The 11,486-nt window shown below is 48.8% G+C and overlaps 1 protein-coding gene across 1 annotated transcript; it reads right to left on the reverse strand.

Moving 5' to 3' along the window:
- Positions 1–4,705: 4,705 nt before the first annotated feature.
- LOC117887573 (putative olfactory receptor 2B8) lies at positions 4,706–5,659 on the reverse strand. Its single transcript, XM_034790219.1, has one exon. It carries the CDS (start codon positions 5,657–5,659, stop codon positions 4,706–4,708), a length of 954 nt encoding a protein of 317 aa, XP_034646110.1.
- Between the last annotated feature and the right edge of the window lie 5,827 nt (positions 5,660–11,486).

Genomic DNA, 11,486 nt, shown 5'->3' on the forward strand with positions numbered 1-11,486 from the left:
CATCCTGATGTGGACAAAGAATAGCAAATATGGCAGGCGACTAGCTTGGCTTAACAGTGAAATCTTCAGTGAGCTTGAACTCAAAAAGGAAGCTTACAAGAAGTGGAAATTTGGATAGATGACTAGAGAGGAGTATAAAAAATATTGCTCAAGCATACAGGAGTGTAGTCAGGAAGGCCAAGGTACAATTGGAGTTGCAGCTAGCAAGGGATATGAAGGGTAACAAAAAGGGTTTCTACAGGTATGTTAGAAACAAGAAGGAGGTCAGGGAAAGTGTGGGACACTTACTGAATGGGAGAGGCAACATAGTGACAGATGATGTGGAAGAAGCTGAAGTTCTCAATCCTTTTTTTGCCTCGGTCTTCACAGACAAGGTCAGATCCCAGACTGCTGCACTGGGCAACACAGTATGGGAAGGAGATGAGCAGCCCTCAGTGGTCAAAGAACAGGTTAAGGACTATTTAGAAAAGCTGGACATGAACAAGTCCATGGGACCAGATCTAATGCATCCAAGGGTGCTGAGGGAGTTGGCTGATGTGATTGCAGAGTCATTGACCGTTATCTTTTAAAATTCGTGGCAATCGTGGGAGGTCTCGGATGATTGAAAAAAAGCCAAATTTTAAAAAGGGAAGAAAGAGAACCCGGGGAACTACAGACCGGTCAGCCTCACTTTCGTCCCTGGCAAAATCATGGAGCAGGTCCTCAAGGAATCCATTTTGAAGCACTTGGAGGAGAGGAAGGTGATCAGGAACAGTCAACATGGATTCACCAAGGGCAATGGTGATGAGATAACTGGCTCTGTGGATATGGAGAAAGTGGTGGATGTGATATATCTTGACTTAAGCAAAGTTTTTGATACTGTCTCCCACAGTATTCTTGCCAGCAAGTTAAAGAAGTATGGATTGGAGGAATGGACTATAAGATGGATAGAAAGCTGGCTAGATTGTCGGGCTCAACGGGTAGTGATCAACGGCTCGATGTCTAGTTGGCAACTGGTATCAAGCGGAGTGCCCCAGGGGTCAGTCCTAGGGCCAGTTTTGTTCAACATCTTTATCAATGATCTGGATGATGGGATGAATTGCACCCTCAGCAAGTTTGGAGATGACACTAAGCTGCGGGGAGAGGTAGATACACTGGAGGGTAGGGATAGGGTGCAGAGTGACCTAGATAAATTGGAGGATTGGGCCAAAAGAAATCTGATAAGGTTCAACAAGGACAAGTGTAGAGTCCTGCACTTAGGAAGGAAGAATCCCATGAACCGCTGCAGGCTGGGGACCGGCTGGCTAAGCAGCAGTTCTGCAGAAAAGGACCTGGGGATTACAGTGGATGAGAAGCTGGATATGAGTCAGCAGTGTTTCCTTGTTGCCAAGAAGGCCAACAGCATATTGGGCTGTAACAGTAGGAGCATTGCCAGCAGATCAAGGGAAGTGATTATTCCCCTCTATTCAGCACTGGTGAGGCCACACCTGGAGTATTGCATCCAGTTTTGGAACCCCCACTACAGAAGGGATCTGGACAAATTGAGAGAGTCCAGCGGAGGGCAACAAAAATGATAGGGGCCTGGGTCACATGATTTACGAAGAGAGGCTGAGGGAACTGGGGTTATTTAGTCTGCAGAAAAGAAGCATGAGGGGGGAATTTGATAGCAGCCTTCAACTACCTGAAGGGGGGTTGAAAAGAGGATGGAGCTCGGCTGCTCTCAGTGGTGGCAGATGACAGAACAAGAAGCAATGGTCTCAAGTTGCAGTGGGTGAGGTCTAGCTTGGATATTAGGAAACACTATTTCACTAGGAGGGTGGTGAAGCACTGGAATAGGTTACCTAGGGAGGTGGTGGAATCTCCATCCTTAGTTTTTAAGGCCTGGCTTAACAAAGCCCTGGCTGGGATGATTTAGTTGGTGTTGGTCCTGCTTTGAGCAGGGGATTGGACTAGATGACCTCCTGAGGTCTCTTCCTACTCTAATATTCTATGATACTATGAACCCCCAGATGCTATCTATCTATGGACCAACTTCTCCATGTAGCTCAACAGCTTGTGTCTCTCACCAACAGAAGTTGGTTCAATAAAAGATATTACCTCACCCACTTCCTCGCTCTGAAATCTATCTCATAAGCTCTGATTCCATGGGTGCTCGGGGGTTGGAACATCCATGGGAAAAAATAGTGGGAGCTCAGCGTCGCATTACTCCCCATATTCTTCATAGTAATATTATTATGATATGAGTATGGCATAACTATGATGTATTTTGTGCAGGATAAGGCATGTGAGATATCTTTGGAAAGGTTATGATTATCCTACTGGAGCTGGATTAGAGTCAGCACTCCCATAGAAGGGAAAGACCCTATATTCCATTCCCAACCCTCCACGCTTACCCTTCGCTCGCTACTCAGAAGAACCTATGGTGCTGGACCCCCCAGAGGACAACACCTGGGCCCAGGTACTACCCGAGGGGGAGTCTGGAAGTAGCCCGGGGGCAGCCAACCCTAGTCTGGCTGCAGCACTGCCAGAGCCCATGTCAGTGTGTTGCAGCCAGGATCCCCACTGACTATGCAGTGAGTCTTCTTCCGCTGTTAGGGCCCCGGGCTGGGACGCAGTGGAGTGGGAGGGCCTACATCCCCCCTGCCACCCAATTTGTGGTAGTAGAGTGGGAGGGCCTGCGTCCCCCTCTCCAAGGCTGTTGGAGGCTTGGGGCCTACTGTTGTTGCTCAGCTCTGCCTGAGGGCCGGAGCTTCTGACTCTGCACTGCCCCGCCCTGACATAGGGCCTGGGCTTACTATTAAGTGTACTGTGTTGCTCAGCCCTGACTGCAGGCCTGAGTGCTGATCCATTGTTGCCCCACCCTGACCTAGGGCCTGGGCTTATTGCTACTGTTTATAGTACCAGTGCTCAGCTCCGGCCTGAGGGCCTGAGCACCTGACACAGTGTGTTGCCCCACCCTGACCCAGGGCCTGGGCTTACAGTATTTGTTCCTGTTACAGCAAGGGCTGCCGAGGGAGACCCAGTGGCCAGACTAATTCCCCAACATCAACTGTGTGTAGTGAGCCGGTGTGGCTCACCACTGCCACGGAGAGGATCGAGACCCAGTTAACCCTTGTACAGCCAGTATCAAATAAACAGCTGATCTTCACCTCGGCTATAAGTACTTCAGCAGTTAATCTCTAAATGCTCACTCACACAAGTCGATAGATATGCTGGCACTGTCCGAGCTCCTATCAGCACTGTATGCAGACTGATTTTCCATCAAGGACAGGCCTAGGAATCCTTCTGCCACTGCTTGGCCTTCTACTGTAGATGGGCCACTCATTCCTGGTGCCCCTTTGGTTTGGTGTACCTGGGGCTCAGGACTCTTTCAGTGGACATTCTCAGCTAGTATGTCCTGGCTCTTCACAAGTGTAGCAAATGTACCTTCCCTGTATATCCTTCAGTGGGGATCTTTGGGATCCTTTGGCATACTAAGGGAGATTTTACCTTTTATTCCCTCAGTCATTGTTTTCAGCATCACTCCCTGTTTGCTGGCCAGTTTCTGGCCACTTTCATTTAAACTTTCCAGTGTTAACTGTGTTTGGGGAAAAGCCTTTCCCCGTTAGCTGCATTACCTAGGCCTCCACTTTGTGTAGGGGAAGTTGGGCTTGGCCATCTCTTCCACAGGAACTTGCTCTAATTCAGACCTTGTAATGGCAGCTTGCACGAGTTCATGGAAATTCTTACTGGACTCTTCTTTAAAAAACTCTTCTTCATTTCACAGTGGAGGGAATCATCCCAGAGCACCAGCACTAACTATACTTTCAGGACCATATTCATGTCCCGAACTTGTTGTGGGTCCCAGTGCTTCACCTGGCTCATTCTCTCCTGGAGCTCATATGAGTAGACCCGAAGAATCCCACCTGGATTCTGTGTCAGCTCATAGAATTCTTTGAGTCTGGTTTCACTTTGTCTGCATACAGCTGAAATGTCTTCTCTACGTCTGGCTTGTTAGGTGTTGCCATGAACTTCATTGTGGATCTGGCCTGGAATTTGAGATGCTCTTCCACAAAATCCGCATGGTCTTCTTCAGGTATTCTCAACACCCATAGAGCTGCCTTCACTGACTTAATCCATTCTTCTATCCAGATGTGTGCTAGTTTCATTGAGAAGCTACTGAACTCAGATATCTTCTGGTCCCATAGAAGATGGCCCGGATCTCAGCTGTCCTTGCTTTGTGTCTATGCAGCGCCCAGCGCAACGGGGCCCTGATCTCAGTTGGAGAAGGGACTGTAACTTGCTCAATGTCTGTGCCATGCTTGGCTCAGCCCTGATCTCAGTTGCAGCCTCTTTGCTACCACAATAGCAAGGACCTGGGGATTAAAGTGGATGAGAAGCTGGATATGAGTTAGCAGTGTTTCCTTGTTGCCAAGAAGGCCAACGGCATATTGGGCTGTAACAGTAGGAGCATTGCCAGCAGATCAAGGGAAGTGATTATTCCCCTGGTAGAATTGGAAAGCAGAGGGCAGGGGTGTTGTGTGGGTGAGATATGGGTTGTGTGGGGTGGGAAAGGGAAGGCAGGTTGTGGGGCAGATTAGTGCAGGTTTGTTCTGTAGAGTGGGAGAGGCCAGAGGGTTTGTGTGGGTTGAGAGAGCAGAAGGCTCCACATGGGCACAGAAGACGTTACAGTAGCCATGAGAGGTAGAGATGGTTTTCTGCCAATTGCTCTCCCAGATCAGACCCCCTAGGTGGTCACGTTTCTCCTCAGTGCCCTCTGCAGGGCCCCGTGCACCTCCTTGTTCCTCAGCGTGTAGATGAGGGGGTTGAGCATAGGGGTCACCATTGTGTAGAAGAGGGATACCATTGTGCCCCGGTGCTGGGAGTAGCTGGACGGAGGCTGTAGATACATGGAAATGCCCGTGCCATAAAAGAGCGACACCACGGCTAAGTGGGAGGCGCAGGTGTTGAAAGCCTTGAGCCTGCCTTTCGACGAACGAATCTTCAGCACGGCTGCGCCAATGTAGCCATAGGAGACCAGGATGAGGCCCAGTGGAACCAGCAGGAAAATCACCGCACTGGCGAGGAGCTCAGCCTCATTGGCAGAGATGTCGACACAGGCCAGCTTGAGCAGGGCTGGTACCTCGCAGAAGAGGTGCTCGATTTGGTTCCGCCCACACCGGGGCAGCCTCAGGGTCAGGATGGTCTGCAGCATGGAGTTGCCAAAGCTGCACAACCAGGCGGTGGCTGCCAGCTGTAGGCAGAGGCGGCGACTCATGATGTGTGTGTAGCGCAGCGGCTGGCAGATGGCAGCATAGCGGTCGTAGGCCATGATGGCCAGCAGGAGGCACTCAGTGCAGCCCAGCGAGAGGGAGATGTAGAGCTGGGCCACGCAGCCAGCCCAAGAGATGGATTTGTGGCTGCTACGGAAATTCAGCAGCATCTGGGGGCCAATGCTGGTGGTGTAGCAGAGGTCCAGGAAAGAGAGGTTGCTGAGGAAGAAATACATGGGCGTGTGGAGATGGGGGTCTAGCGATGAGACCACGATGATGGTGGTGTTTCCAAGCAAGGTCATGCTGTAGGAGATTAAGATGAGCACAAAGAGCAGCAGCTCCAACTGTGGCCGGTCAGACACCCCTAGCAGGATGAATTCCCCCAAGGAGCTTTGGTTTCCATCTTCCCATGCCCCTCTGCCATACATCACCTGTAGGGGCCAGAAAGAATACGGGTGGAAAATATCCCACAGCAAGGACATTTGTGATAATAGGTGCTAGCATTGGGATTGGCAGTGGACATTTTTGGAATGATAGCCTTGCATCCTAGAAGACAGGTAAGTGTTAAGTGAATGGATTAGGGAAAGCCTGGAATTTCTAATAATTCCAGTGCTGAGCCGGCTACAGCACTGCATACATTTATGCAAAGGTCAGGGAAATCTCTCATCTGTCTGTCTGCAGTGTTGTTGTAGCTGGATCGGTCCCAGGATATTGGAGAGATGAAGCGGATGAGGTAATATCTTTTATTGGACCTGTTACCAACAGTTTTCAGAACCCACAGCAGGGGCAACTTAACTGTTTCACTCCAGGTGGTGTCAGGAATAAATCAATGGGAATACAGCAATTCAGCCTGAAGAAATATTAATACAAGTAAGCGGGCTCTATCTAAAACTGCAGTTTATTAGATTTAAGTGCACACAGACATAAGCAATAGATTTAGAGCATCCCAGATATTTACCTAAAAACTGGAATGGTATTGAGTAATTAGCAGCAAGTTGTCAGTGGCCAGTTGCTCACCTACCAGGGAGAAAAGATGTCAAGAAAAACCATCTCTCAAAATGGCTTCAGAAGACTGCTCCAGAATCCACTGTATTCACTAATCTTTTATAACTAACTTCTACAAAACACATAGGTCATAATAACCTCTACAAAATCATCACTTTTCCTAGCTTTTAATAAACTTCTATCAGAAGTGCCCAGACTCCAGGTCTTCCATCCACCAAGGTTTTCAATCTCCCTTGCTGACCTTTCATTCCCCTCCTCCCATTCTGATTAGCAGAAACTCCCAGCTAGTTTTCACCTTGCCTCTAAAAGCCTGTTTTGCAATTAACTCTTAACTATGTGGCGTTCTATTTTATTAATTCACAGTGTCTCAATGCACATAATATGGTTGCAATTACCTTGATTGCATTCTGGGGTACACACATCCATCAAATCTAGGGTAACAGACAAGCTTCCATTGGTGAGAGAGAGACGCTTTTGAGCTCAGACAGAGCTCTTCTGCAGGTCTGGGAAATGTACTCAAAGTGTCACAGCTAAATGCAAGGTGGAGCAGATTTTACAGCACAAGTACTTAAAACATATTTCAATGGACAATTCATGGTGAAGTGGTCTGTAACATGCTTCCAGTCATAGAGGGTAAAGGAGGGGGGCGGGAAATAAGCTGATGGGGGTGAGGTTAGTGGAATATAGATTTTTGTCTCTGTTCAGTCCATGATTTTTAGTGTCCAGCAAAGTTATGAATTTAAGCTCCCATGGCTGGTCTTTTGAAGGTTTTGTGCAGGTTTTCTTTGAGGATGAGGATTGATAGGTCATATATACAGTGATCACTTTGTGTCAAGTTTTCACCCACCAATGATAGGGTGTTTTTGTCTTTATCATTTTCCTGTGTGAGTTCATTCAAGAGCATAGTGATTGCCTGGTTTCACCCACATATTTGTTGTTGGGGCACTGGAGGAGATACATCACATGTTGTGATTGGTATGTTTTAGAGTAATGGATCTGGAAAGCCGTGTTGTGGATGGTGTTGATCATCCTAGAAATAGAAATATAGCTGCAGGTTTTGTGTCTGTTGTTCTGGCAGGGTCTGGTACCACTTTGAGTTGATGTGTCCTGCTCTGTGGGGAGCTTGCTTATGATGATGAGCATGGGGGGTTGTTTGAATGCCAGAAGAAGGGGTTCAGGATGTGGACCCCATCAAGTACGTGTTGTAAATTCATAACATTGCTAGACACTAAAATCATGGATTGAACAGAGAGGCTGGATATATGGCTTATTATAACAATCTGTGACCCACTGAGCCTCCTCCTCCAGGTTCTCCCCCCCCCCACCTTCCCCTCCATGAGGAGAGACAAGTTTACTGGCAACTTTACCTTGAAATATGTGTTAACTATTTAGGATTCTGTTCCTCTTTGTACTTAGCAGGGAAAGGTACTCCGAGTGTCACAGCTCTGTGTAAGCACAAAACCTTGTCTCTCTCACCAACAGAAGTTGCTCCAATAAAAGATATCAGCTCACCCACCTTGTCTGTCTGCATTTCTAAGACAGTGGTCAATATGATACCAAACACTGTACGTATCTAGCATTCATCACATCCTCATTCAGTTTCTTCTCCCCCCAGGTTGTACATTTTCAACTTTCCCCCCAGCCTCACTTTCATCTTCATTCCTGATCTCCCACTTCTCTCCTTCCCTCCTCTAACTCTATCTGTGTCACCTAAAAGGGCTAAGAATGTTATAAATACATTGGACTCCCTGACAGGGGCATGGGCACCTACTGAGGCTTTTATACCTCCGAATAAGTAGTTACATCCATACATGTGAGACTTGGAAGGAAGAAGGGGTGGGGGGAAGAGAAATCTGAGTGAGAAAGAAGACAGGGAGGAACATACAGTTGGTGATGGTTGTCAGAGAGCAATGCTGTTTGGCCATTCTTTCAAAAATGGCTTCAGGCCAGAAAGATGAAGACAAGGAGTGGAGATAAGTTGAAAGGAAACAGACTCCTCAGCAGCACAGTTGAGAGGCGTTAGTTAAACTCGCTGGGTCATTGGCTATTGTTTCCAAAAAACTGGGATGAGCTGAGGAGGGGCCATGGGATTGATGGAAAAACAGTATAAAAAAGTGAATCTGGCAATTGCTTTCAGTCCAATTTACCTGCAGTCCCACACAATGTAGTGATGGCATGGGGTGATGGGAGTACGAGTGGAATGATGACACAGGAAGAGTCTACAAGAGATTAAGGTGAGTGAGAGGGGAGGGGAGGATCTTATCCCCAAGAATGGTCCGGGGGATGAGTCCTGGCTGAGAACTCCGGAGAGCTGGCTTCAGTACCCAGCACTGACACAGTCACTGGGTGATTTTGGGATAGTGACTTTGTCTCTCTGAGTCTGGGGTCCCATCTCTAAAGTGACAACAATAATCTTCCTTTTCACCCTCCATTTATCGGTCTTGCCTACTTAGATTGGGGCATGGATTGTGTGTCCCTCATTTACTGTGAGTCTGTGCAGTGCCCAAAAGAACAGGGCGGTGATCACAGCTGGGGCAGGAGCTGCCTCTCACTGTGTGTCCGGGCAGTGCCTGGCACGACGGGGACCCCACTTCTGTGGGAGCTTCTAGATTAACTGTAATATAACTTGTTGGTACCCACTGGGGATCTGCTCCACAGAGAGACTGGGGGAGAAAGAAAACTTTAGGAGGAAAGTAAGGTGGGACAGAGGGTTGGTTAAAAAGAGAACTGCTCCTGATACTCCAGTGAGATCCACCACTGGAGTTCCATGCACCCACCGGCCTCCCACCAAGGCTCTGTCCAGCCAGTTCAGATTGGGGCCACAGCATCTGTGCTATCGATAAGCCTATGCTGGTAACAACCCTGATTTTGGAGATGTGGCAGTAAACATCCATCCATTCTAATCATCCTAACTCCCCTGGTCAGTCTGTCTGCATTCATTGCGCTGTTCCCTTCCCCACTCCCTTGCTCTGCCTATTTCAAACCCTCTTCTCCCCAGACTCACCTCCATTCACCTCCGGCTCTGCTCTCCCCACACCGCTCCTGCCTGAACAGCTCCGAGCTGTTCAGATGCTCCAAGTATCAGGGCAGAGTCTTAGCTGCAATCCCTGCTCCACTTCACTGAAGCCCACTCTGTGCTTACGGAGCCCAAAGATGAGGCACCCCAGGCCGAGGGGCTGAATGTCTAAGGGGTTTAGGAGGAGGGGGGTAAGGAAACCAGCTAACTCTGTCCACCTGCCATGTGGGCAGCACACCCACCTCTGGCTCTGGAAACAGAGGATGCAGGTGTCAGACCACCTGCTTCTGGGCTCCAAGGGGTCTTACTGGGAGGAGAATGGGGCAAATGTGGTCATTGGCCTGACACTCCGAGTCAGTTTTGCATGGTCATGGGGTCCCCCACCTGGGCAGCCAAACCTGCTCGGTATGCGAGTGAGGGGCCTGGAGGTGAGCCGGAGCCTCCTACTACATATGTCCCAGCCAGGTGGGGCTGCCCAAAGCCTGTCTCATTGGGAAGGGACTCCTGAGAACCCAGCGACTGCAGTGCTGGGAACATTAGAAAAGCCAGAGATGAGAGAGAGAGAGTTACTGAGTGTATGTGGGCTGACAGAGGCTAGGCATGGGTGGATGGAAATAGAGAGGGAAAGTCTGATAGAGAGATGGACTGAAGAGGAGATAGCTGGATAGATGCAGAAATGTACAGTGGATGGCTAGAAGGACGGCTGGCTAGCCAAACCCCTCTACAACCGTCCTTGTGTCTCCAAGCTTATGGGGATGGTATCTCTATGTGTCTGGGTGAGCCAGGAAGGGCCCCTGTCTCTGAAATTGCAGGTGTCTCCTCCCAAACAGCTCAGGATCTCTGTCCCAGACTCCTAAGGGCCGTGTGCGGGGAGGGAGACAAACCTTTATGCTTGTCAGAGCTGGAGAGTGTGGGGAGAGTTTCCTCCCTGCATCATCCCCAAGGGGTTGGCACTCAGCTGGTGATGTTTGCAGAGCCCCAGGGACCTGGACCGTTACCTAATACAGAAGGGAATGGGGTACGGGAGTAACTGGACAATGACCTGGTGCAGAAGCGTATGTGGTATTAGTCTGGCTGTCCAAAGATCTGGTGTCAAGATATTCAGCCCCTGTCTGTGACAGAGGAAAGTCTGGGATTGGTGCCAATTGTCCCTGGTAGAGTAAGCGCCTTCATTAGGCTTCAGGATGCGATGCACTGGGCATTGTTAGAGTCTCTGCTCCTGGCTCCAGCAATTGGGACTTATTAAAAATGTGCTATTTGTGACATGGCCTCTGATGAGTCCCTTTGTGGGGCCATTAAAAAGTTTTCTGCTTCAGATTAAGAAGGGGATCTAAGTGAATCCAAAGGGAGACAAACTTGAGCGAGCCCCATGAGCAGTGGGAGAGCTTTTGTGTTAATTTCCAGTGGAATAAGGGGGCCCAGAGATCACAGGTGTTAGCATGATCCTGTCACTTGTATAACACTAAGCAGTCAAACCTGATTCAGGGTTTTGAGGACAGAGACCTCAGCCGGCTCAATCGCATGAGCCAAACACTAGAAAATTCATGCCAAAGTCTGGAAATGTATTGAATCAGGTGCACAAAAGGAAAAAAAGAATTTCAATACAAGACATACATCAGTTTGAATTTGCCATTAGCTGGTTCTGAGAACCAAACGTAACCCAAACTTTTCAAAAGCTCCTTTCAGAGAGGATAGCGATTAGACACTCTTCTTTTGTCAGACAATCCCTCATAGGTTTTTAGTTCAGTTGATGGCTGTGACTGGTGGTTTCCTGTCAGTCTCTTTTGTTAAAGACAAGAGATAGGATGGCAGTACAGCTTTTCTTGATCTCTGGATAAGAGGTAGCTGGTCAGTCTTAGCATCCAGGACAAGTATGCTGCTCTAACTTCTTAGACCCCACTCCCCTCCAACAGTTGGGAGAGAACCCAAGAATCCTGACTTCCAGACCTTCCCCACTCCCCTCCTGCAGCTGGGGAGAGAACCCAGGAGCCCTGACTCCCAGTCCTGTCTACTAACTGGTGTCTGCAGGGAGGATAAAGGATCTAGCAGCAGACCAGATTGCTTGTAGGTGAACTGGTCTTGGGTATTTAGTGCTGTAGGAAAGGGGTTCTATCTGTGGCTCCACAGAAGTGTGTGTAACTGGGTTTGCATTTCCTGACTGATCCACACAGATTCCCATTGTGGCTTTACCACTGGCATCCACCCCCTGCTTTGTGGGGGGGGGGGGGAAATCA

The sequence above is a fragment of the Trachemys scripta genome, chromosome 14 (assembly GCF_013100865.1).
Source record: "Trachemys scripta elegans isolate TJP31775 chromosome 14, CAS_Tse_1.0, whole genome shotgun sequence".
Taxonomy (NCBI): Eukaryota; Metazoa; Chordata; order Testudines; family Emydidae; genus Trachemys; species Trachemys scripta.

What these genes read in the sequence shown, in the direction of transcription:
- LOC117887573 (XM_034790219.1), bottom strand. Translation starts at nt 5,659, where the DNA reads ATGTATGGCAGAGGGGCATGGGAAGATGGAAACCAAAGCTCCTTGGGG.